General features: G+C 63.7%; 2 protein-coding genes across 10 annotated transcripts in view; one reads left to right on the forward strand and one right to left on the reverse strand.

Annotated features, from left to right (window-relative positions):
• The first annotated feature begins 78 nt into the window (after window positions 1-78).
• Window positions 79-2,661, forward strand: NKIRAS2 (NFKB inhibitor interacting Ras like 2). 3 transcript variants are annotated; one of them, XM_074849301.1, is made up of 4 exons: window positions 79-663; window positions 872-949; window positions 1,047-1,113; window positions 1,521-2,661. In XM_074849301.1, exons 1-4 carry the CDS (start codon window positions 570-572, stop codon window positions 1,615-1,617), a joined length of 336 nt encoding a protein of 111 aa, XP_074705402.1. In that variant the 5' UTR covers window positions 79-569; the 3' UTR covers window positions 1,618-2,661. The 3 variants fall into 3 exon arrangements, with proteins under 3 accessions (XP_074705402.1, XP_074705401.1, XP_074705400.1); XM_074849300.1 differs by having other exon boundaries at window positions 106-659; window positions 872-1,113; XM_074849299.1 differs by having other exon boundaries at window positions 109-663; window positions 872-1,113.
• Window positions 2,597-19,995, reverse strand: part of ZNF385C (zinc finger protein 385C) — a 76,247-nt gene continuing 58,848 nt past the window's right edge. For 5 of the 7 annotated variants that reach the window (XM_074849291.1, XM_074849293.1, XM_074849294.1 and 2 more), the window contains 7 exons: window positions 16,161-16,303; window positions 11,705-11,815; window positions 9,464-9,635; window positions 8,351-8,680; window positions 6,588-6,775; window positions 6,304-6,417; window positions 2,597-5,555 (listed from right to left, as the gene is read on the reverse strand). In XM_074849291.1, the coding sequence (XP_074705392.1) occupies window positions 5,331-5,555; window positions 6,304-6,417; window positions 6,588-6,775; window positions 8,351-8,680; window positions 9,464-9,635; window positions 11,705-11,815; window positions 16,161-16,303 (1,283 nt within the window). In that variant the 3' untranslated portion in view covers window positions 2,597-5,330. Of the gene's footprint in view, window positions 5,556-6,303; window positions 6,418-6,587; window positions 6,776-8,350; window positions 8,681-9,463; window positions 9,636-11,704; window positions 11,816-16,160; window positions 16,304-16,642; window positions 16,781-19,995 lie in introns of those variants that run through there. The other 2 variants (XM_074849297.1, XM_074849292.1) reach the window with 2 other exon arrangements.

The following is a 19,995-nucleotide window of genomic DNA, read 5'->3' on the forward strand; positions in this document are numbered from 1 at the left end:
GGGCGCCGGAAGGGGCGGGGCTTCCGCTGACAACGGCGGCGGCGCGCGGGCCGGCGGGAGGGCGCTCGGGCGGGGCGGGGCCGGCGCGGGGCCGCCCTCGGGGTCCGCCCGCCATGGGCAGGCCGGGACGCGCCCGCGCAGCCGGAGACGGCACCGGGCACCGGGGCGGGGCCCTTCCCCTCCCCTCACCCGCCGTCACCGCGGCCCAGCGAGTCCCGGCAGGTCCCGGTCCTCCCTCCCGCTAGAGGGCGCTGTGGGCCCGCCAGGCCTTGCCGCGCCCTTCTGCTGTCGCTCCGGTGAGGCCCCGGCGGCCCCTCGGCCCGGCCCGGCCGCAGCGCTGCCCCGGGCGGTCCCGCAGGCTTCGCCCCTGAGGCCTGGGCCGGGTGTGGGCAGGGCCGCGTCCTCCGCCCGGCAGCTGCGGGCTGGGGCCTCCGGCGGCCCCTCAGGCCCTTGTCCCCGTCCCCGCCCGGCCGGCGAGCCCCGAGCGGCGCTGGCCGCCCCCCCGGCCCTCCCCTGAGAGCCGCCGGTGTTTCGCGGGCGGGTTCCCGCAGCGGCCCCGGTGAGGCAGCATGGGCAAGAGCTGCAAGGTGGTGGTGTGCGGCCAGGCCTCCGTCGGGAAAACCTCGATCCTGGAGCAGCTTCTGTACGGGAACCATGTGGTGGGTGAGTCTGCGGGGGACGGGGAGGCAGCGGGGCTGGGGGCTGCCCGGCCGCTCCGCTGGGTGCCAGGCGGGGAAGGTGGGGAGCAGGGGGCGAGGCTGCACCCCCTCAACACGCCGGCGGTGGGGGGGGGAAGGCTCGCTGGCCGGGTTGTGCGCGGGGCAGCGTCCTGGCCAGGGTCCCCACGTCCCCCCTGGCCACCTCTCTGCAGGCTCCGAGATGATCGAGACCCAGGAGGACATTTACGTGGGCTCCATCGAGACAGACCGGGGGGTGCGCGAGCAGGTGCGCTTCTACGACACGCGGGGCCTGCGGGACGGCCTGGAGCTTCCCAAGCACTGCTTCTCCTGCACGGACGGCTACGTGCTGGTCTATAGCACCGACAGCAAGGAGTCCTTCAAGCGAGTGGAGCTCCTCAAGAAGGAGATTGACAAGTCCAAAGACAAGAAAGAGGTGAGTAGCCCAGGGGAGAGGGGCTGCAGAGTGGGATCAGCTCCCCTTCTTCAAGTTTGCGCCCAGAGACTCTCCTTTTCTCCAGCTTGTCATGAGAATGTGGCCGAGTCCCTGCTCTGCAAGACTCTCAATTGGAGCTGGCTGCTATCCTGGGATATGTTCTGAGTGTACAAGTGCTCAAGAGGCCCTTCCATTTTGGGGCTGATTTGAGGCCCACAGACCACACAGAGGGGAATCTGCCAGACGGCAGCACTGGGAAATGGGGTGGCTTAAAAGACCTTGGCACGGAGAGGGAATTAGCTGCAGGACTGGGCCGGCCACCGAGGATCTTCAAGGCAGAGCCAGGCAGCACCGTTCAGCTCTGCATTTGGTACCTTCAGGGCTTCTTCTCACCCTTTTTTGAACAGGTCACCATTGTGGTTCTGGGCAACAAGTGTGACCTGCAGGAGCAGCGCCGGGTGGACCACGACGCAGCCCAGCACTGGGCCAAGGGTGAGAAGGTGAAGCTGTGGGAGGTGTCTGTGGCCGACCGGCACACGCTGATCGAGCCGTTCATCTACCTGGCCAGCAAGATGACGCAGCCGCAGAGCAAGTCTGCGTTCCCCCTGAGCCGCAAGAACAAGGGCAGCGGATCCATGGATGGCTGAGCCTTGCTTTCCCTTCCATTGCCACCTCCTCTTCCTCACCTCCCTGTTTCCCTTGCACATACCTCCTGCTGAGCCTGCGGGAAGCACGGTGGTACGAGGAACAGGTGTCCCGGGGCTGGGGGTGGTCTCTCAGGATGCGAGAGGCGAGCCATCTCCTGCACTGGGACAGGGACCGCTCTTCTCCCTGCCCGGCCCCTGCAGACGCCGGAGGTGCTGCAGGAAAGCCAGGAATCCCCGAATGAGGCCCCTCCGCTCTCGAGCCGCAGGCTGGCATACCCCAGGGTGCTGGAGGGGTGGCGCAGCGAGGGGTGGCAGCAGGTGGGGATTGGCTCCGTGGCCGAGCATGGCCCGGCTGCAGGAAACGGTTCCCTCTCCCTGGAGCTGCCCTGGTCTGTATTTACTGGTACCGGGTGCAAAAAGCCGGGTGCTGGCCCAGCCGCTGTCGGGACAGCTCTCCCGTGCCCCAGCTGGCTCTGCAGGGCTGCAGCGTTCCCCGGCAGGTTGCCCCGGCAGGTTGCCCCTGGCCTGGCACTGCTCTCCGCTCCGGGGAACACACAGTGTGGAGCGGGGCAGGATGCTGGTGCTGAGGGCAGGGGGCCCACGTCCACCCCGCTGCAGCCCCCCTCTTCCTGGTTGCAGGCTCAGTCCTGACCTTGGAGAAGCGGGGACGCGCCTGCACACCCCAATGCTCGGGGCGCCGCTGCCCCTCTCGCGGTGCTGACTCTCCTCTCAGAACCACCCCAAGACAGGGAGGGGGGTCCCAGCCCTGCCCAGCAGCACGTGTTCCCTTGGCTAGCCTGGATCTGGGAAAAAAAAGTGATGAGAAAGCCCTGGCTTGTTTATACTTGTTCCTTTTATTTACTGAGTAACACAATAAAGCGATGAGATTCGATTATCAAAATATTTTCCTTTTTTTTTTTTTTGTTTTCCCCAACAGCTATAGTACATCAAAAAAATATACAATGGACATTACAGGAGGGGTACTGGCCAAGTCCCTAGAGTCTGTTTATTCCATTTTTGTGGTTTTTTTTTTTTGAATCAAACTGTTCACATCACTCCAAGGTTATTTACAGAGGGGCACACGTTATTGAGCGCTACGGACTATGCCCTACTACCTAGTACAGCGTACGCCAAGTCAAAGGCAGTAAATGCTTTGGACAGCGCAGGAGCGGGGGGCTGGAGGCGGGGGGCGGTGGGAGGGGGAGCGTGTTCTTACGCAGCTCGTTGCAGAATTATTGTTATCAGAAGGAAATGGCTTTCGAGGGGTTAAAGTGCCAAGTGTAGGAGGACTCCACGGGTGGTGGGAGCAGCCGATGTCGGCCCCTGCGAAGATTTTTTCAACCAAACTGCAGGGGAACGACCCACCAGTGCTGCCACCAGTGCTGCTACCGGCCGCGAGGCGGCCTGGGGAGGGGCACAGTGAGATGAGCAGGGGGAGGGCTGGCACCAGGCCGGCCACTGGGCCCCGGCCAGCGCAGGCTCGTGTTCTGCGGGACACGGGGTGTCCCCTGGGCTGTGGGACCATCGCCCCGTCCCTGTCAGAGCCGCTGCTGGGAGCCTTCCCGCGGCTGCTCTCCGGCCACGTCTCCCACCACCTCTGTCAGACCTCCCCGCTGTCGCTACCCCCAGCCTTCCGCTCGCTGCCCTCCTGGTGCTTCTCCCGGAGCCCTCTCCCCACCTCTCTCCTCCCCGGGGTGCAGAGGAGATACCCCGAGCAGACGAATCCGTGCCCCGGGGCTCCCTCGCACCCCCGTCCCCTGCGGCAGGAGCGCGGCGGTGGCACCGCGGGCCAGCGCTGCCCATAGCGCCAGAATGGGGCCCTCCAGCCGCAGGCGTGGGGCTCGGTGCCCCCCCGCTCCCTCGGCGCAGGCTCCCTCCTGCCCTCGGCCCAGGCTCCAGCTCTTCCCGCCGGCGTCTCAGCCGTGTGTTCCCCGTCGGCGGGTCCCACTGCCAGGGCCCCGTCCTGAGCATCGGTGCAGCGCGCCGGGCAAAATCCTGAAATCCAGGCGCTGCTCGTGGCCAAGACGTCGGACCTGTGTGCTTGTGCGTGTGGCTTCCCGGGGCACAAACCCACCTGCGGCTTCCCGAGGGCGGGGAGGGACCGTGGGCCACAGCCGAGGCCTCAGAGCCGGCGCCCTGGGCCAGGGGCGGGGAGGGAATCGCCTGCACAGAACCAAGCGTTGTGTCGGGTTTCTTCTGCTCTGACCACGCCGCTGGCCGCAGCGTGAGCACCAGTCGCAGACAGACCGCGGCGGGCGAGCTGCTCCCCTGGATTGCATAGATCGGGGTGGGTCGTCACTCCAGCGTAAGGTCCGTTTGGGTTGCAACTTTCCTGCATATTCCTATTTACAGCAGCGCGCTGGGAACCCGCAGCGCCGTGGTTACAGTTTTCAGACCAGGTCGTGGCTGGGCTTTCTGAGCACAGTGAAAAGCAGAGCTACGGCTTCGGGGTCCCCCGGGAGCGCAGCGGCCTGCAGGCTACAGCGGGAACGTCCCAGGTGAGCGCCGGGCGTAGGCTGCGGGTGCCGCCGGCTCCTTCGTACCTGATTGCCCGGGCTGCCGGGGACATCTCTGCTCTCGGGAATCGTCGGTAACTCCCTGGAAGCTCCTAAGGGGACGGGGTCGGAGGGCCGGGCACGGCTGGCTGGCGGGCGGCAGCAGCGTTGCCTTTCACTGGGGAACCGAAAGTGCTTTAGGGACATTCACGCAGCCTCACAGCATCTCCCGGGAGGTAGGGGCAGGGCTGGCCCCCGCCGCGGGGACGGAGGCAAACGCCGGGCGCTGAGCACAGGGTCACCTCCTCGGGGAGTCCGCACCGGGCGGCCCGGCTGCCCCGTCCCCGCCGCAGGCCCGGCCGTGTGCTTCTGGGGGGCCAGCGCAGGGGCTGCGCTTTCGGAGGGGCGAGGCGCCGGCCCTGCGCTTCGGCTATTGCTCTCGGAGTGAAGATACGGTCGGGGCGGCCGGTGCCCGCCGCGGTGGGGCTCTTTGGCTGGTGGGACGTAGGGGGGTTGTGGGGTGCAGGGGGCTGGTGGGCAGCATGGAGACCCCCGGCCAGTGCAGGCAAGTGTGGGGCTGGCGATGGCCCAGCCAGCCCGGCCCGAGAGGGGAACTGCCAACCTCCCGCCTGCGCTGGGGTCGTTCCTCCAGTAAGCGCCGGGCTGAGACTCCTCTTGCAGTTCCCTTCCCGCGGGGCTGGCAGGGACCGGCTGGCCAGGGGGATGCTCCTTCCCTAGGGACCAGCCAGCTCCTCTTCTTCCAGTCTGGTAACTGGGAGGGTGATGAACAAGAAGCCAGCGGGCCCAGGACAGGAGGCCGCTGGCCACGAGATGGTCCTGGTGGCTCAGGCACTGCCCTCTCCCGTGTGCCGCTGTGTGAGGGGCTCCTCTGCTGAGCGCGGGGCCGGCACGGGGGCTGGCTGGGCTCTGCTGGGGCATCTGGCTCCAGCTGGAGCCCGCTCAAAGCGAAGGAGAAGCCGGGGTTGATGTCTACGACTACGGTTTCCCACCAGCAGAAGAGCAGCCTGCCCGGGAGCGCCGCCCCACGCCGTGCAGCCCCCGCGGCACAGCGGCTCTAGTAGGGCGCGAAGACGATGGGGCCCGGCGTGGTGCGGACGTGGGCTGGTGGCGTTCGGAAAAGGGCTGGTCCGAGGATCGGGGCCTGGAAGAGGGTGGTGGCGGCGGCTGGTCTGAGGGCGAGGGGCCCAGGCATGGCGCAGACGGCGGCCGCGGTGAGCGGGCTCGGCAGGAAGCGGGTCGCCAGCGTTTTGGTGAGATGCTTCTGCAAAGCCAGCTTGGACTGCGGGGGGGGAGGAGGAGACACCATGAGGCACCCGGCTGCAGGAGAGCCCCCAGCCCCGGGCAGACAGGCGGCCCCGCGGCAGCCCCTGCCCACGTTCGCTCTCAGCTGAGCTCTGGGCACGTCTCTGTGGTAAACGCAGCCCCTGGCCCCGGCCCCCCGCACGCTCCATCCCGCAACCCTGGCCCCTTGGCTCGGCGGCTCCGTGTCGGGCACGCAGGGGTGGCCCAGCCGTGACAACCTCCCCAGGCAGGTCCTCAGCCCCATCGCACCGGCCCGGAGACCTGCCCCGGCTTTTGCAACGGCCGGGCTGTTCCCTGCAGCAGTGCTCTCCTCTGGAGCCCTGCGATGATTTTTGCTGCCAAACTCTCTGCTAAGCTACGCGCCTCTGCAAGCAAACACTTAGGCTTGGTTTAACTGAGCCCTGCTCGCCTGAGCACCCAACCATCACAGCTCTCCTGTTCAGAAACCGTGAAACGGGTGGAAGGATCACAAGAGCTGCAGTTGTGAACGCTGCTGCCAGGGGACTCACGTCCTCTTCCCGTGCTTTCCTTCCCGTGAATAAAGACTCGAAGCTCCTCTCACGGCTCCAGCCTGCCCTCGCCAAGGGCAGCAGCTTCGATCTGACCGTGGGAACTGAGGCTTTAAGAAAAGCAGCCCCTGTGTCTCTTATGGCAAGGGATGGCTAAGATGGCAAACGCAGTTTTGGGGAGCAGACCAGGTGGGTAATTTGCAGGGAGACAGATACCTTGAGAATACTCACTGCGAGGGCAGCGTTCTTCTGCAGCTTGTTATAGGGGCTGTACTTGGGCTTGGGCGGCTTCCCCGCCAGCCTGTCTTTGTGCCTCCGGCTGCTCATGTGCTGGGAGAGGAAAACGGCCGGATCACCCGGAGCCAGGGCAGCGAGGGCAGCCCCACGGCACCACACAGCTTGTGTCCAGGGGGGACGCCCATCAGGGACCCCCCCCAGCCCCCGGCGGCTGTGCAGGGGGGTCTGCAGGCCCCCTGCGCCCCCAGGCCCGGCATCGTCACCTGTTTGAGCTGGGTCTCCGAGTTCACGTAGATCTCGCACACTTGGCAGTGAAACGCCTTGTTCTGGATGTTGATGCTGCCCTTGTTGCCGATCCGCTTGGCCTTGTGCCCTGCCCGGGAGAGGAGCTTGCCTCGGCCTCGCCGCACCTGGGTGCTGTGACCTTCCAGCATCGACTTGTGCTTGGCGCCTGGGGGGGCAGAGGGGACACTCACCACACGCCGACTCTGCAAACACACCCGGCACAGTGCCGAGCGCTGCGGCAGGGGGACGGGCGCCCTCCAAGGAACCCACCCGACTGCTGTGCATCCCCCCTCCCGTGGGACCCCTGTGCCCCGCCAGACTGTGCCCGGCAGCGCCCGCAGGCTGAGGGAACAGGCAGCTGCCTGCGAGTCCAGACTCTCGCCGGGGATGCGGCAGCCCGCTCCCAAACCCTGCCAGGCTCTCGGGGGCAGCTGCTCTTCGCAGGCAGAGCAGAAATGCTCGGCCTCCTGGAGACCCCCCCCCCGCCATGTGCCAGACCTTCGGAGAAACTGCTATTTTAAGTGTGTGCCGGAGCCTGTCGCCTGTCCCCGGGCGTGAGCGCAGTCTGCAGAGCCGGGCACGCGTCGCCCGCCGTGCTGCAGCATCTGAGCTGTGCCCAAGGTCAGAGAGGATCTGGCCGCAGAGCCAGGAATAGCTCAGCGGGGTTACAGGAGGCGGGGAAGGAGGAACCCGAAATCCCCGCGCACCTGGGCACAGGGCGCTCCGTCCTGCCCTGCCAGCGCTGGGCTGGTGGCGGGGGGGCGGGCGAGTAATTTAAGCCACCACTAATTCATTCTATTTTTTAAGGCGTTAAGCAAGGAGCCCAAGCCCATGTGACAGCCACGGAGGAGCGCAAGCCTGCAAACATTTTGTTTGTTTGTTCTTTTTCCCCAAATCAGCTCCTAAATTTGTAACCGGAGCTGACAAAAGCAAAAGGACACGTTTGCAGCTAAAGCGCAGCAGCGTCCTGAGCCGACCCCTGCGCGCAGCTGCTGCTGCTGCCCCAGCGGGCGGGCAGGGCTGGGGGAACTGGTTCCCAGTTCTTGCTGAACTGGGGGAGAGAAGGCCCTTCCCTGTATAACTGGGGTGTCCACCCTTGTTTAGCATCCTCTAGAGAAAGGGGGGAGCCGGGAGCTGGTGCTGCAGGGCCCGCAGACCCCAGTGGGGGTCCCCTGTCCCGGGGGGTCCAGCTGCCCCCTCCTCCCCTCCAGCCACCCCCAGGCCGCAGGGGACCCCCCCCAGCCCCAGGCACTGGCCTGCCCTGAGGGGGCTGCCGAGCACAGCCCAGGAGCCAGCGCTGGCTGCTGCGCTCCGTCAGATTCCCAAGGGGCTTCTCCAAATGTCCGGGAGCCCGAAGCACCGAGCTGCTCTCGGGAGGATTATCCCGGGTCTGAGAGAGGCTCTGCGCTCAGGTTGCTATCAGCTTAAAGCCAAACCGCAACCGAATATAAAGTAGCCTTCAATCACTTAATTAAATGTATCTGAAAATGTCTTTAATTAAGAGACATGAACAGTAAGCGAGCTTTTGACCTTGCTAAAATTCACTCCATAAGCTGCAGCACAGGTAAAACACCACCACTTATCTTTGAAAGCCACCTTAATTAACCCTTTTTAATTAAAGCAATATGCATGAGCGCTCGTGGTTTCCCTGCACGGCTGTTTGGTGACGGGCCCGGCGGGGCTCTGCGGGGAGCCCAGGACGGAGCTGGCGGGGCCGTCCCCGCCCCGGCGCTGCCCTTACCCGTGTTGTGAGCCTCCAGCTGGGACAGGGAGTTGACGGTCACTTTGCAGGTGGGACAGTACAGGTGCTGTTTGCTCTTCTTCCCCTCCTTCTCGCTCTCGGGGGCCGAGCTGACGCTGCTGCCCGACTCGGCTGCCTGCGCCTCTGCTGCCTGCGCGGCCGAGGAGCCCACGCTGGCGGCATCCGAGGTGCCCTCCGAGAGCTCCGAGGCCGGCGGGGAGCCGAGCGGGGCGATGCTGCCCGGCAGCTCCGCCGGTGACTCCTCAGGGCCTGGTGTCAGCCCCAGGCTGCTGCACTCACCCTCTGGCTCCTGCAGGCCCTCGGCTGGAGCTGGCGGGAGGGAAAGGGAAGGGGAAAATGGGAAAAAAGAAAGAAAGGGCAGAAAGGGAAAGTTCTCCGTGCTTGAATGGGTTTTCTGGGTTTCAGAGAGCACCCCCGTCCTCCCCAAGACCATCTCAGGCACCGTCTGCTCAGGCTCATCCCAGCTGAGGGCGGCTCTTGCCGAGGTCTCTCCCGTTGCCGCTTTTCTCTGTGGCCGGTGGCAGCCGAGCTCAGCACAAAAGCCCGGCTGAGCTCCGGTGCTGCCTCGGCTCGGGGGGAGCTGGCTCCTGCCAGCCCCATCCCTGCACGGCAGCAGAGCCCGGGGGATGACGAGGGAACGGGCAGGGACCGCTGCGGCTCCTGCAGCCACCCAAATCATCTCCCAGAGACCAAACCCCAGGGGAAGCAGCCGCCATTCCCCCCACGCTGCTACGGGACGCAGAGGGGCCCGGTTCCCCCCAGGGCCGAGAGCTGTCCCGGCTCCTGGGCTGGATTTCCACCCCCTCCCCGTGACGCTGCCCCCAGCCAGGCACGCTGGGGACGCCAGCGGAGTACAGAAGCTCATTTATTAGCGCTCGTGGTGGCGTCCACGCCGTGCTAACCGCAGCCCTGCTCGGCCCGACCGCGGTGGGATGCTCAGCCACGAGGCTGCTGCGGTTCAGGATTTAACCGGGCGCCCCAGGGTGCTGCAGCCAGGGCAGGGCTGGGCACACAAACGCCGCCGCGCTCCCGGGAACCGGCCAGGCCACTCACTGCGGGGTCGTGCCCCCTCCGCACCCCCTGCCCACCTACCTGTGCTGCCGGGCTCCGCGCTGCCCTCGGGGCTGGGGGTGAAGTCGGCTGTGCCGTCCCGGCTGGAGGCCACCGCCGCAGCCCCCGCCGCTTTCTGCTTGTTCTTCATGGCCTCGATGGCCTTCAGCCTCCGCGCGTGCTTGTGGCCCTTGTAGTGGGCTTCTGCCTGGTTCTGGGGAGGGAGAGACGGGGACGGCCGCGTTGGTGCTGTGGCCGGACAGATGGACGGACATGGGGAGGATGGGTGGAGGCTCAGCCCCGGGCTGTGGCCACTCGGACACGTTTCCGGTGCGGCCACCTCCCGTGGTGCCATTCACCGCCTCGGAGGTGGTATTTTTAGCTGGGTGCAGCACAAAGCTGCTCTCCTCCTCCCGCCAGATTGCTCCGCACACAAATGTATTCAGGCCGAGGTATCACTTTGCTAAGATACGGCCGCATTGCACGGCGAGATAAGGACCCTGCTCTGATTAAATGCATCAAGTCACTTTTAAAAGAAGCTTTCAGGCAAAATTTATGACTTCAGAAACATACAATGAATTGCTCGCTGTAAAAATAAAATAAAAAAGTACATTGGTGGGGAGGACACGTCTCCCATTGTAACCTAACGGGTGTCTAACACGCAATTTACATTCACGGGCTCCTTTCTCCCAGCGAACGCTGAATAATGAAGTGCACGTCGATGGGTTCATGCCTGCACCAAACTGATAAAAACGCACACAAAAGAAAATCACCCAAACACTTGTGTACTCCGCAGCCGGGGACAATGCCGCATTGTCCCCAAAAACAACCACAGTTTACCAATTTATGGGAAGTAAATCCAATGTGAATTAAGACACTGTACCACTGAGCAGCACCGATTAATTTGCACGGCGTTCTCGGCTTCCCGGTAGGAAGAAGCATCCCTTCCCTCCCCCCGGCTTTCCAAGGGCTGGGAATGGTGTCCGGGGGTGCAGCGGCAGCCGGGCACGTGGGAAAGCGAAAGGCCCAGCCGAGCGCGGGGCCTCATTAGCAAATACAATAAACTTCCACCAGATAACGGGGTTGGGGCTGCAGCCTAAGTAGGTCACCCGGCGCCGCCGCCGCTCTGCGCACAAACACACGCGGCATGCGAGGGTCTGTGCCGGGACGTGCTCCCCCACAGACGTGACCTCGGGGGGGGACACGGGCAGGGACGGGCAGGGACAGGCAGGGACAGGCAGAGCAGCACAGGGCGCCCAGGAGGGCGGCGGGAGCACGTGGTGGGACCAACTCTCCCGGCACCGCTCTTCCAGCCGGGCTGCAGCTCGGAACGGCGAAGCGGTGCTTCTCCCTGAGCCGCTTGGTTGCAGAGCGGAATAATGAAGCCCAGAAACGCTGACTTTTGCTGGCAGAGCAGCGCCCAGCCCCGGGCTCTGCTGAGGCAGCTGGGCCAGGCTGGGGCGGGAGGCAGAGCCAGCCTGGCCAGGGCGCAGAGTCCCGGGGAGCCAGAGCAGCTCCCGGCAGCCCGCGCTGGTGGACACCGAGTGCCGGCAGCTCCGGCAGACCAGACCGGGCTCGGGGCCGTCCACCCGCAGGCAGGGAAGGGACAGCCGAGCCCGGGGGATGCTCCCAGGGTGGCAGCTCTGCAGGTAACGCCTGTGCCCGGGCTGAGCGCGGGGGGCTCCTGCCCTCACCTCCGCCACGCAGCCGCGGCACGGAGGAGCGGAGGCCAGCCCAGGCTGCCTGCAAACCCCCGTCCCCCTCCTGCCGGCTTCGAGCAAGAATTCCCTTTCACGCCTTTTAATCAGTTTTCCCCCACAAAAGATCAACTGTGTGCAAGTCATTACCGTGGGGATCGATGAATGCTTCCTTCCTCCCCTCTACAAGGTGGTTGATTTACTCAGAATAAAAGGCAGGGAAAAAACCCACCTGCCACAGCAGCGCTCTGGAAGCCAGGGCAGGGAAGATTATATTCAGCTCCCAAGGACCAGAGATGAATTGCACAGGCTGATAAAGCAGCTTAAGCGCAAACCCCGGGACCAAGGCAGCAGGGAGCAGAGCTGAACTGAACGAGGAGCAGAAAGAGCCAGCGTGGCAAACGGGACACGGCCGCCCCGCGAGCGCCTGGCCCACGGGCAGGGAGGTGCCGGCGGAATCGTCAGCCGGGGCAGGCGCAGAGCGAGGGCGGGCAGAGCCCCGGGGATGCCGCCTGCGCGATGGGCGTCCGTGTGCCCCCGGCGTGGGACGCTCCCGCCCAGCCCCGCGCTCGCCGGCCCCGCTTACCGCAGAGTTGAAGCGCAGGTGGCAGATGTTGCAGGAGATGAACTGCTTCTTCTTGAGCGGGGTGGGCACGCCGAAGGTGTGGCTGATCACCGCCTTCTGCACCGGGTCCATCTGGCAGGGGAGGGAAGGCAGAGGCCGGCTGGGTGCCACGCCACGACGGCCGGCACAGCACCGCGGCCCGGCGAGCCCCTGCGCCCGTACACCCCCCGAGGAGCCGCCGCAAACGCCGCAGGGCTCGCGCCCGGTGCCTGGACGGAGCGAGCGGCTGGGGCAGCAGAGGAGCCCCCGACATGGGGCAACACGTGCTGTGTCAATGCCCGCGCTCGTCCTCTCTAAACCATCCCTGAAAAAAACCAACCTGCAGGGTCCAAGCGCCTGCTGTGGGCTGGCAGAGGGGACAAGGCCACGGTGGGGGCACAGACTGTGGGCCCCGTCCTCCCCAGCCCCACTGTGCTCCCCTGCGTGTCCCCTCTCCCCCCACCACAGACATCGGTGTCACGGGTGGCAAATTATCGGTTTCTGTTTGAGCTCCCAGCTGCTGCCCGCGACCTCCCAACACCAGGGCAGCTTTCTGAGACACTCAGCAGGAGCAAAAACCATCAAAACAGGGGCAGAGGCGAACAAAACAAGCAACCGGCCGTTAATCCTCCACGTGCTCTTCACCAGGGAGCTGAGACGTCCCTGTGCAAAGCCGAAGGGTGAGCGGAGCCAGGCGTGCCTGCTGCCTGCCCGCGGGACGCTGCCGGGCCCAGGCAGGGCTGGGGGCAGGAGGGACCGCGGTGCCCGCAGCCGTGGGCCCAGCTCGCCCCCCGCACGCTGCCCGTGCGGAGCCGCCCCGGGCTGCCCCGCTCCCGCTCCGGCGGGCCCTTCGCGCGCTGCAGGCGCGTCCCACGGCTGACGCCTCGGAAGCCTGCGCAGCCCCTGGTATCTCACCGGGCGCGTGCACGGAGCCAGAGCAGCTCCCGTTATCCGCAGGGAGCCGCGTCCTTCCCGGAGCCCCTTCCCGGCGCGGCAGAGGCAGAGCCCTGCGGCCTGATGACAGCCCCTGGCGCTTCGGGCTCTCCCCAGGGCTCGGTGTCATTCCTCAGCCCAGGCAGCAAACTTGTTCGAAAAGCCATAATTGTTTTAAACAAAATGCATTTATTTGGGGGGGGGGGGGGATAAGAATAACCTCTTTGTCTGAGCGTGGCTATAATCTATAATGCAAGTATTGTTCCCCTACCCTGTGGCATAGGCAGATTATCTTATCTGAGTCCTGCTGTCAGTAGAGCCCTGGGTTTTCAGGCGATCGTATTTCTCTGCAAAGCTATTTCGTTGCCGAGACAGGTGCATCAGTCTTCGAGGCACATGCCTGGACAACGGAGCCATTATCAAGACCCCAAATTCCTTTCCAGGAGTGAGCAGAATGGTAAAAGCAGGTGATTAATGAAGTGCCTGTTTGCTATGAAATTTCACTCACTTATCTGGCATATAAATGAAGAGGCATTTGGGGTTCGGCAGAGACCTGGAGGAAGCTACAGATGGCAAAGATGCTGCCCCACCCCTGACGACAAACACTGCAGCGTGCTCCAGGCAGCATCCCTGCGCTGCCAGTCTGCGGGCAGAACGGGGCCGGCACGTGTTTTCAAGAGAAACACCCACCTTTTCCACACAAAGGAAAGCAAAACAGCTCTAACCTTCGCAGCAGCATCAGCTGCCGGGGCCTGGCTGGTGGCTCCCACTGAACCCCGCTGACACCCCGGGGAAGGGAGACGCCAGCACCACGATGCAAAGGCGGTTGGGGACTGGCCTGGCCTGAACCTGAACCTGAACCTGAACCTGAACCTGAACCTGCCGGCGCAGGCAGCGGCAGCGGGGCCGCGGTTGGGCACCGGCACTGAGCAGCCCCAGCAGCGTGCAGGGCACTTTGCTGGAAGCCCAGCCCAGCCCCATCCAGCGCGGTGCTGAGCACACCTGAAGCCGAGAATCCACCTGAGAGCCCTCGTGCTCTCTCCGAATGAAAATACAAACGTCAGCGTCCGGCTGCCAGCTCAGGTGTGAAGACGCCCCCAGCTCTGCCCCGGGCTGGGGAGGCTCCTGCCGCAGCGGAACTGGCCTGACAGCTTTGGGCACCGCACACTTGGAGAATAAAGATCTTGGCTTTATAGTCAATTCTGATTGACTCACATCCCTTTATTTGTCCCTGGATGTTCCTAGTGACATAAACAGAGCTCCCTGCGCTGAGCTCCCTGCGGGCCACCAGGGTCAGACACGGGAACTCCCAGGGACGCAGCATCGGCTCTTCTGCGTCTCCTGCCGTGGCTTTGCGGGGTGCTGCTGGGTCCTGGGGCTCTGCAACATCTCAGGAGCTGGAAAGGGCCTTTCAAGCACGAAATGCACCTTCTGTGTTGCGTTAGGAAATTTTTTTCCCTGTTGTTGTTGCTTTAAGTGGCAGGAGAGCTCAGCGTGGAAAAGATTTTGCTTGTTCCAGAGTAAAACATCTGCTGGGTTCATGAGAGCCTGGTGACCTGCCCAAAGTGTTCTGCGAGCACTTGCAAACAGCTCCTGCTCCGCGGGGCAGCACTGGGCCCTGCTCAGCACCCCCGAGCCCTGCTCAGCACCCCCAAGCCCTGCTCAGCACCCCCGAGCCCTGCTCAGCACCCCCGGGCCCTGCTCAGCACCACCAGGCCCTGCTCAGCACCCCCGGGCCCTGCTCAGCACCCCCAAGCCCTGCTCAGCACCCCCGGGCCCTGCTCAGCACCCCCAAGCCCTGCTCAGCACCCCCGAGCCCTGCTCAGCACCCCCGGGCCCTGCTCAGCACCCCCAAGCCCTGCTCAGCACCCCCGAGCCCTGCTCAGCACCCCCGGGCCCTGCTCAGCACCACCAGCCACGCTGCGGAAGCAGAGGCAGACCCTCCGGTTCCTTTTTACAGCAGCTCAGAGCCCGCCGGCAGCTCTCTCAGGAAGTGAAATACCTTGACTGATGCCCACTCCCACCCTCCCGAACCACGCCTGGGGCTCAGCTGCCCGGTGGGGTCCCCGATCTGGCATCACCCGGGCAGGGAAACGGGGCGCAGCGACACTCAAGCCCTGCGTGTGGTGGGGACGGGGCCTCTGCCCCTGCTCCCTGCAAAGCCCTCGCACCCCCAGCCGCCTCCCCAGCCCTGGCGCAGCCCCAGGGGGCAGCTCCCAGCCCCGGACGATCAGGCCTGGCTTTGCTCAGCTGAGATCACACACCAGACTCGGGTCAGAGCTCACAGCAATTAATTCAAGGTGCCGGGGGAGCCTGTCCCACTCTGCGGGCTGAGGAGTCCCCACCGAGCACAGACGCAGCGCGACGGGGCTGTGCGGCTCCAGCGAGTGCAAGAGATTCATTTCTCAAATTATTATTATTTTTTTAAAGCAACACAACTCTGGAGAACGTGTGCCAAGGCAGGGGCACGTGGGAGCCAAGCAGAACAAACAACAGGGTCTGGCTCAGGTTAGCTACTGACTCCGGCAACTAAAAAAAGGAGGCCAGACAAAGAGCAGCAACCTTAATGGCATCAAAAAAATCCTCCTCTCGTGTGTTTCTGCTTGTTAGCACAGGGGAGAGACAGGCTAGAGCTGGGATTTCAAAAGAGCTTAAAGGAGTCAGACGTCTGAATCCCATTCAGCACAACAGGAATCCTGGACCTAATTTCTATGGCTGCCTTTGAAGATCTCAGCGATAATTTGCACCTTCCGAGCGTGTTTAATCTCAAACCCACTTACAAAAGGCCACTGAGCAGGTGGGGAGGGAGCTCAGGGAAGTTCTGTTTCCAGGCTCACGAGGGAAAAAAAAATGGCATTTACCAAATCCAGAAATGTCCACCCTGCCTCTGTGGGGGGAGAGGGGGGAGCGGCCCCGGGTCCCGCGGCCCCTTGGCGAGGCCAGGAGCTGGGGCACAGGGGAAGCCCCGGCAGCAGTTTTGGGCCACATCCAGGTCAGTTTAGACCTACAACAGAACAGCTCGAGAGACGCTGCAGCGCAGGACCCAAGCGCTCGGGCTGGGGGTTCAAGGTTGGGGACTTTGAGCCCAACCGGGCGGTGGGAGAATTCCCGCAGCGCCCAGGCTCGTCCGACACCGCAGCCACCCAGCACCAGCCACAGTCCTTGTATCTTTATACGCTTTCTCTCTCTTTCTTTCCTTTTCTTTATTTATTTTGCAACTAATGAACTGTTCTCCAGAGCTACTTTATTACTATCGATTCCAGGAGCAAAATCCAATTGATCTTGGATAAAATGAACCATCTTTTTAATTCTGGTATATAGGGGCGACGGCTGGGCAGGAACCGCTCGGAGCTCAGGGCAGGGCGGGCGCGTTGCACTAGTGTCCAGCAGCCAGAGACCACGGTAATTAAGCCAGAAATTATCTGGCGGGGTTTGAGGAGTGGTGCTGCATAGAAGACAGAGGAGGGGTCCGGCGGCCAATGCCCACCCGCCCCCGGGGACTCACCGTGTTGAAGTTGGGGAAGAGGTTGAGCGGTGACGTCCCGTTGAGCCTGAAGGTCAGAAAGTGCTTGATGTCCAAGGGGGGGTGAAGGGGGCGGCCGGGGATCGGCAACGACGCTAAGAGGGGGCTGCTGTGTCCGGAGGGACCTGGGCAGAGGGGAGAGAGCAGCGTTAGCGTGGGTGGCCCCTGCTCGCAGCAGGGGGACACGGCCCGGGGGGACACGGCACATGGGGACATGGCACACGAGGCCGTTTGCTGTGGGCTCCGGACCCTCCTCAGCGAAAGGTCCCAGCCCAGGGTGGCCCTGGGCACCCCGCGGCCCTTCGGGCTCAAAACCAGTGTCCCGGTTCAAAGCCGAGTGCAGCATCCTCGCGTCCTCGCATCGACACGTGCAGGAGTTTGCTCTGAACCCTCCAAAAGGCGTCAAAACCTCCCGCGGAGAAACAGCCCCTTCCCCGGGCTCTCCCATGGGGGCTCCTCCTTACCGGGGCCGGTGGTTTTTTGTTTGTGGCAGCAGCTGAAGGAGCTCCCCGGCCCCAAGCACCCCCGTGAGCGCCGGGTGGGGGGCAGAGGGCTGAGCAGCCCCTGCCACAGCTTTGCAAAGGTGTTGAATTTTGGGTGCCCCCGGGGCCCTCCAAGCCACGTGGGTGCCCCAGCTCTGCCCCTCCACGTGTATTTTGGGTGAAACCCCCCAGGAACGGGCTCCCCTCCCAACCTGTCCGCTCCCCAGCCAGGCACTGCTGCCTGCCTTGCATCATCCCCCGCAGACTAACCACGAGCTGCAGCGTGTGATATAAAAATAGCCTGGAGTTATTAATAATTTTCTGTTTGAAAAGAAAACACCCCTGGGAAGGAGGGGAGGCCGAACGCTCCAGCCCGTTCCCCGTCCCAGCTGTTTTCCACTCGGACTCCCCTGTCCTCCCGCTGGGAAAACATCCCCTGACCCACGGAGGGCCTGGGCTGGGCTCCTGCGCCCGCGCACAGCTCCGAGTGTGAGAAGGGGGTAAAGTTAAAAAAAACAAATGAAGGAATAATATACAATAAATAAGAAAAGGTTTTGAAATGGTGGGAGCCAGAAGAGTCTGTGAGAGATGGATGTGCCAGAGCCCATCCGCATCTCGCAGCTTCATGCCTTCTCCCTCCTGCAGCCGCCTCAGCAGCCCCATCCCTCCGCCTGGACAAGGCCAATGTTCCTTTTATTCTTTTGATTTCTGGGTTTTCAGCAAAAAGGTGGTTGCGGAGCCGGGCTAGCCCAGCATGGCACTACCCCAGCCCACGGCCCCGTGCCAGAGGCAGCAGCAGTCCCTCGCGGGGGGACGAGAGCGGCCGGTGCCCGGGGGGGGGCGGGTGCTCCCGCAGCAGACGCACCGACTGGGACCCCCCGTCACTGCGGCCGCCCTGGGACAGCGCCGAGGCCCTCGCCCCCCTCCAGCCCCCCCCTGCACCCCGACACCGGCGGCACAGGATGAGGACCCTGGTCTGGCAGTGGGGGGGTTCTGCTCTCCCGCTGCGCTTTGCTTTTTGCTCCCCACCCGACCCTCTGCTGGCAGAAACCAGGAGCCGAGATACAAATCTGGAATTCAAAGTTTGAAGGATTTTCTGAATTTGAGCAGTGAGCGCTCGCCGCGCGGGCCCTGCAGGCAGCAATGACCTCTTTCTGGGCGAGCGCACACGGGCAGCTCTTCAGCGGCACCGGAGCCATCCCTGAGTCAGGCCTGACTCGGGGGAAAAATTACATTTTGCTTCATCAGGCGTGCATTGATCGAGTTAATTCCAGAGTCGCCCAGAAGGGAAATCTGGGAAACTGTTTAAAAATAAATAAATAAAATTATAGCAACAGCGATGAGGGAGGGAGCAAAAGCAAGCAGAAATGGGTGAACAATGCATAATTAACCTTCTGAGGCGTGAAACAGTATTTCTGCATCAAATCATCCGATACGGCAGGGCCAGCACCCGGGGAGCGGCCCCTGGAGACCCCCCAGCCCGCACGTGCAGCCGCGGCCCTGCGGACCGCAGCCGTCGCAGCAAAGGCACTCGGGGCTGCACGGCCAGGGCTTCCACTTGCCTTTGTCGGGATGGTTTGCACTGACTGCACTGGCCTCAAAAAAACCATATCTATATGTACGTATATATAATATTTACCACTGGGAGGAACAAGAGGGGGTGAAGCCTGCGCCCCCACCATCAGTAACCGAACGAGGGGAGGTTGCAGCTCAGCCAACGCCGCTGCACCGGCGCAACGCGGCTGCTGCTGTCCGGCCCCGTGGCCGAGGGGTTCCCTTCCCGGGGCGCAGCTCCCTCCCGGGCGGGCGTGTGGCCCGGGGGTGCTGGGGGACACGTGGGCTCCCCGGGACGGCCACGGCCCGCGGCAGGTGCTGCCCACCGACACAGTACGGATGCGATGTGCCAAGCTGCTCTGGCACGTCCTTGAGCCCAAATCTGCAGATGAAACGTGTTTCTGGGCTGGGTCTGCAGTCCGGGGGGGAACAGGCGTGAGGAGAGAGCCCAGAAACCCCAACCGAGACGGGACCCCGCGGAGGGGACAGGCCCCAGCACCAGCGGCGCTCCCCGGCGAGGAGCGAGCGGCCCCAACACCCCGCAGCACCCCACCCGCACACGGGGCACCCCACGATGCTCCCGGGGCACTTCCCAAGGTCACGGGGCCACACTGCGGGTCCTGCCTTACTTTTTCTGCAAGCCAGATTCCGGCAGCAGCTGCAGGCTGTATTTTTAGGTGTTAATTAGACACTCAATTAAGGAGATTTGCATTGGGGAGAGCGGCAGGGCCCCAGGTCTGTATAGAATGACACGACCTTGCCCACGATGACTGGCACGGCCTCAGCGGGGTGGGCTCTGCTGGTGAAGGGCATCCCTGGATGCTCAGCCCGCAGCTCCGGAGTGGGGCCGTCCTCTGCCACGGCGCTGCCCTTGTCTGTGACCCCATTTTGGCAGAGGAGCCCCCACCCCCCCCGCAATCCCCACTGCCCCGGCACTGCAGGTCCCGCCGGGCTGGGACGCGCTCGCGGCTCCACGGAGCATTTTGCAGGGCTGGTGCGACAAGGGGAGCACAGGAGCCCCCGGCACGAGCACCTGCTGCAGCCTGGGGGGGCCCCTTTGCCCCCCCAGCCCCGCAGGGAGGGTGCATGGATGTTCTTAACTGAGCATCCAGGCCTGACTGAAAGACGCCGAATCACCTGGCGTCAGCGCTGCGGTGCTGCGCATCCTCTGCCTGCGGCTCAGCCCGGAGCCACCAGCACAGCGTCCTCCCAGCCCAGCTCCTGTCCCGCAGGCGCGCGACTCTCGGAGGGGTCCCTGGGAATTTAAAGATGTGTCTCAGGCCTCTGTTTCACCAAGCCCACCCGGGACCGTGCCCAGCCATGTCCCCAGCCCGTCCCCACCACCTCTTTGCTCCGTGCCGCGCACAGCGACCACAATACCCATCGGCAGCGGGTTCTCCCTCAGGTCCCCCCACCAGGCAGATCAGAGCAACTGTTGTGCTCTAACGCTACGTCTGTGTGAACCTCCAGGAAACACCTTTGAAAGCGGCAGGGACAACGCTGTGGGTTTTCATACCGACACGAGAATCTGCCAAGGACCCGTCTCCGCAGACGCCGGCTGCCTCGCAAGAGCATCTGGCGCAGAGTCTGCACAGGACAGATGGAGACGGGAGCTGTTTATTCGCACGGAGGCAGTCTGGCTCCCTCCCATTTGGTAGGTGTTCTCAGCAAATCTTGGTGGCGTCTCAGATTCCTTACCCAGGGCTTTAAAGCTTTTGTCTCTGGCCAAGCATCGGCTGAATTCACTCCAGCTCCTTCCAGGAGAGTCTCTGGGAAACGCG

The sequence above is a fragment of the Strix aluco genome, chromosome 24 (assembly GCF_031877795.1).
Source record: "Strix aluco isolate bStrAlu1 chromosome 24, bStrAlu1.hap1, whole genome shotgun sequence".
Lineage (NCBI taxonomy): Eukaryota > Metazoa > Chordata > Aves > Strigiformes > Strigidae > Strix > Strix aluco.

Bases quoted from the DNA above. Each gene is read 5' to 3' on its own strand.
- NKIRAS2 (XM_074849299.1), top strand. From the start codon at position 570: ATGGGCAAGAGCTGCAAGGTGGTGGTGTGCGGCCAGGCCTCCGTCGGG. The intron at 664-871 runs GTGAGTCTGCGG...ACCTCTCTGCAG, and splicing joins GTACGGGAACCATGTGGTGG to GCTCCGAGATGATCGAGACC. The intron at 1,114-1,520 runs GTGAGTAGCCCA...TTTTTTGAACAG, and splicing joins AGTCCAAAGACAAGAAAGAG to GTCACCATTGTGGTTCTGGG.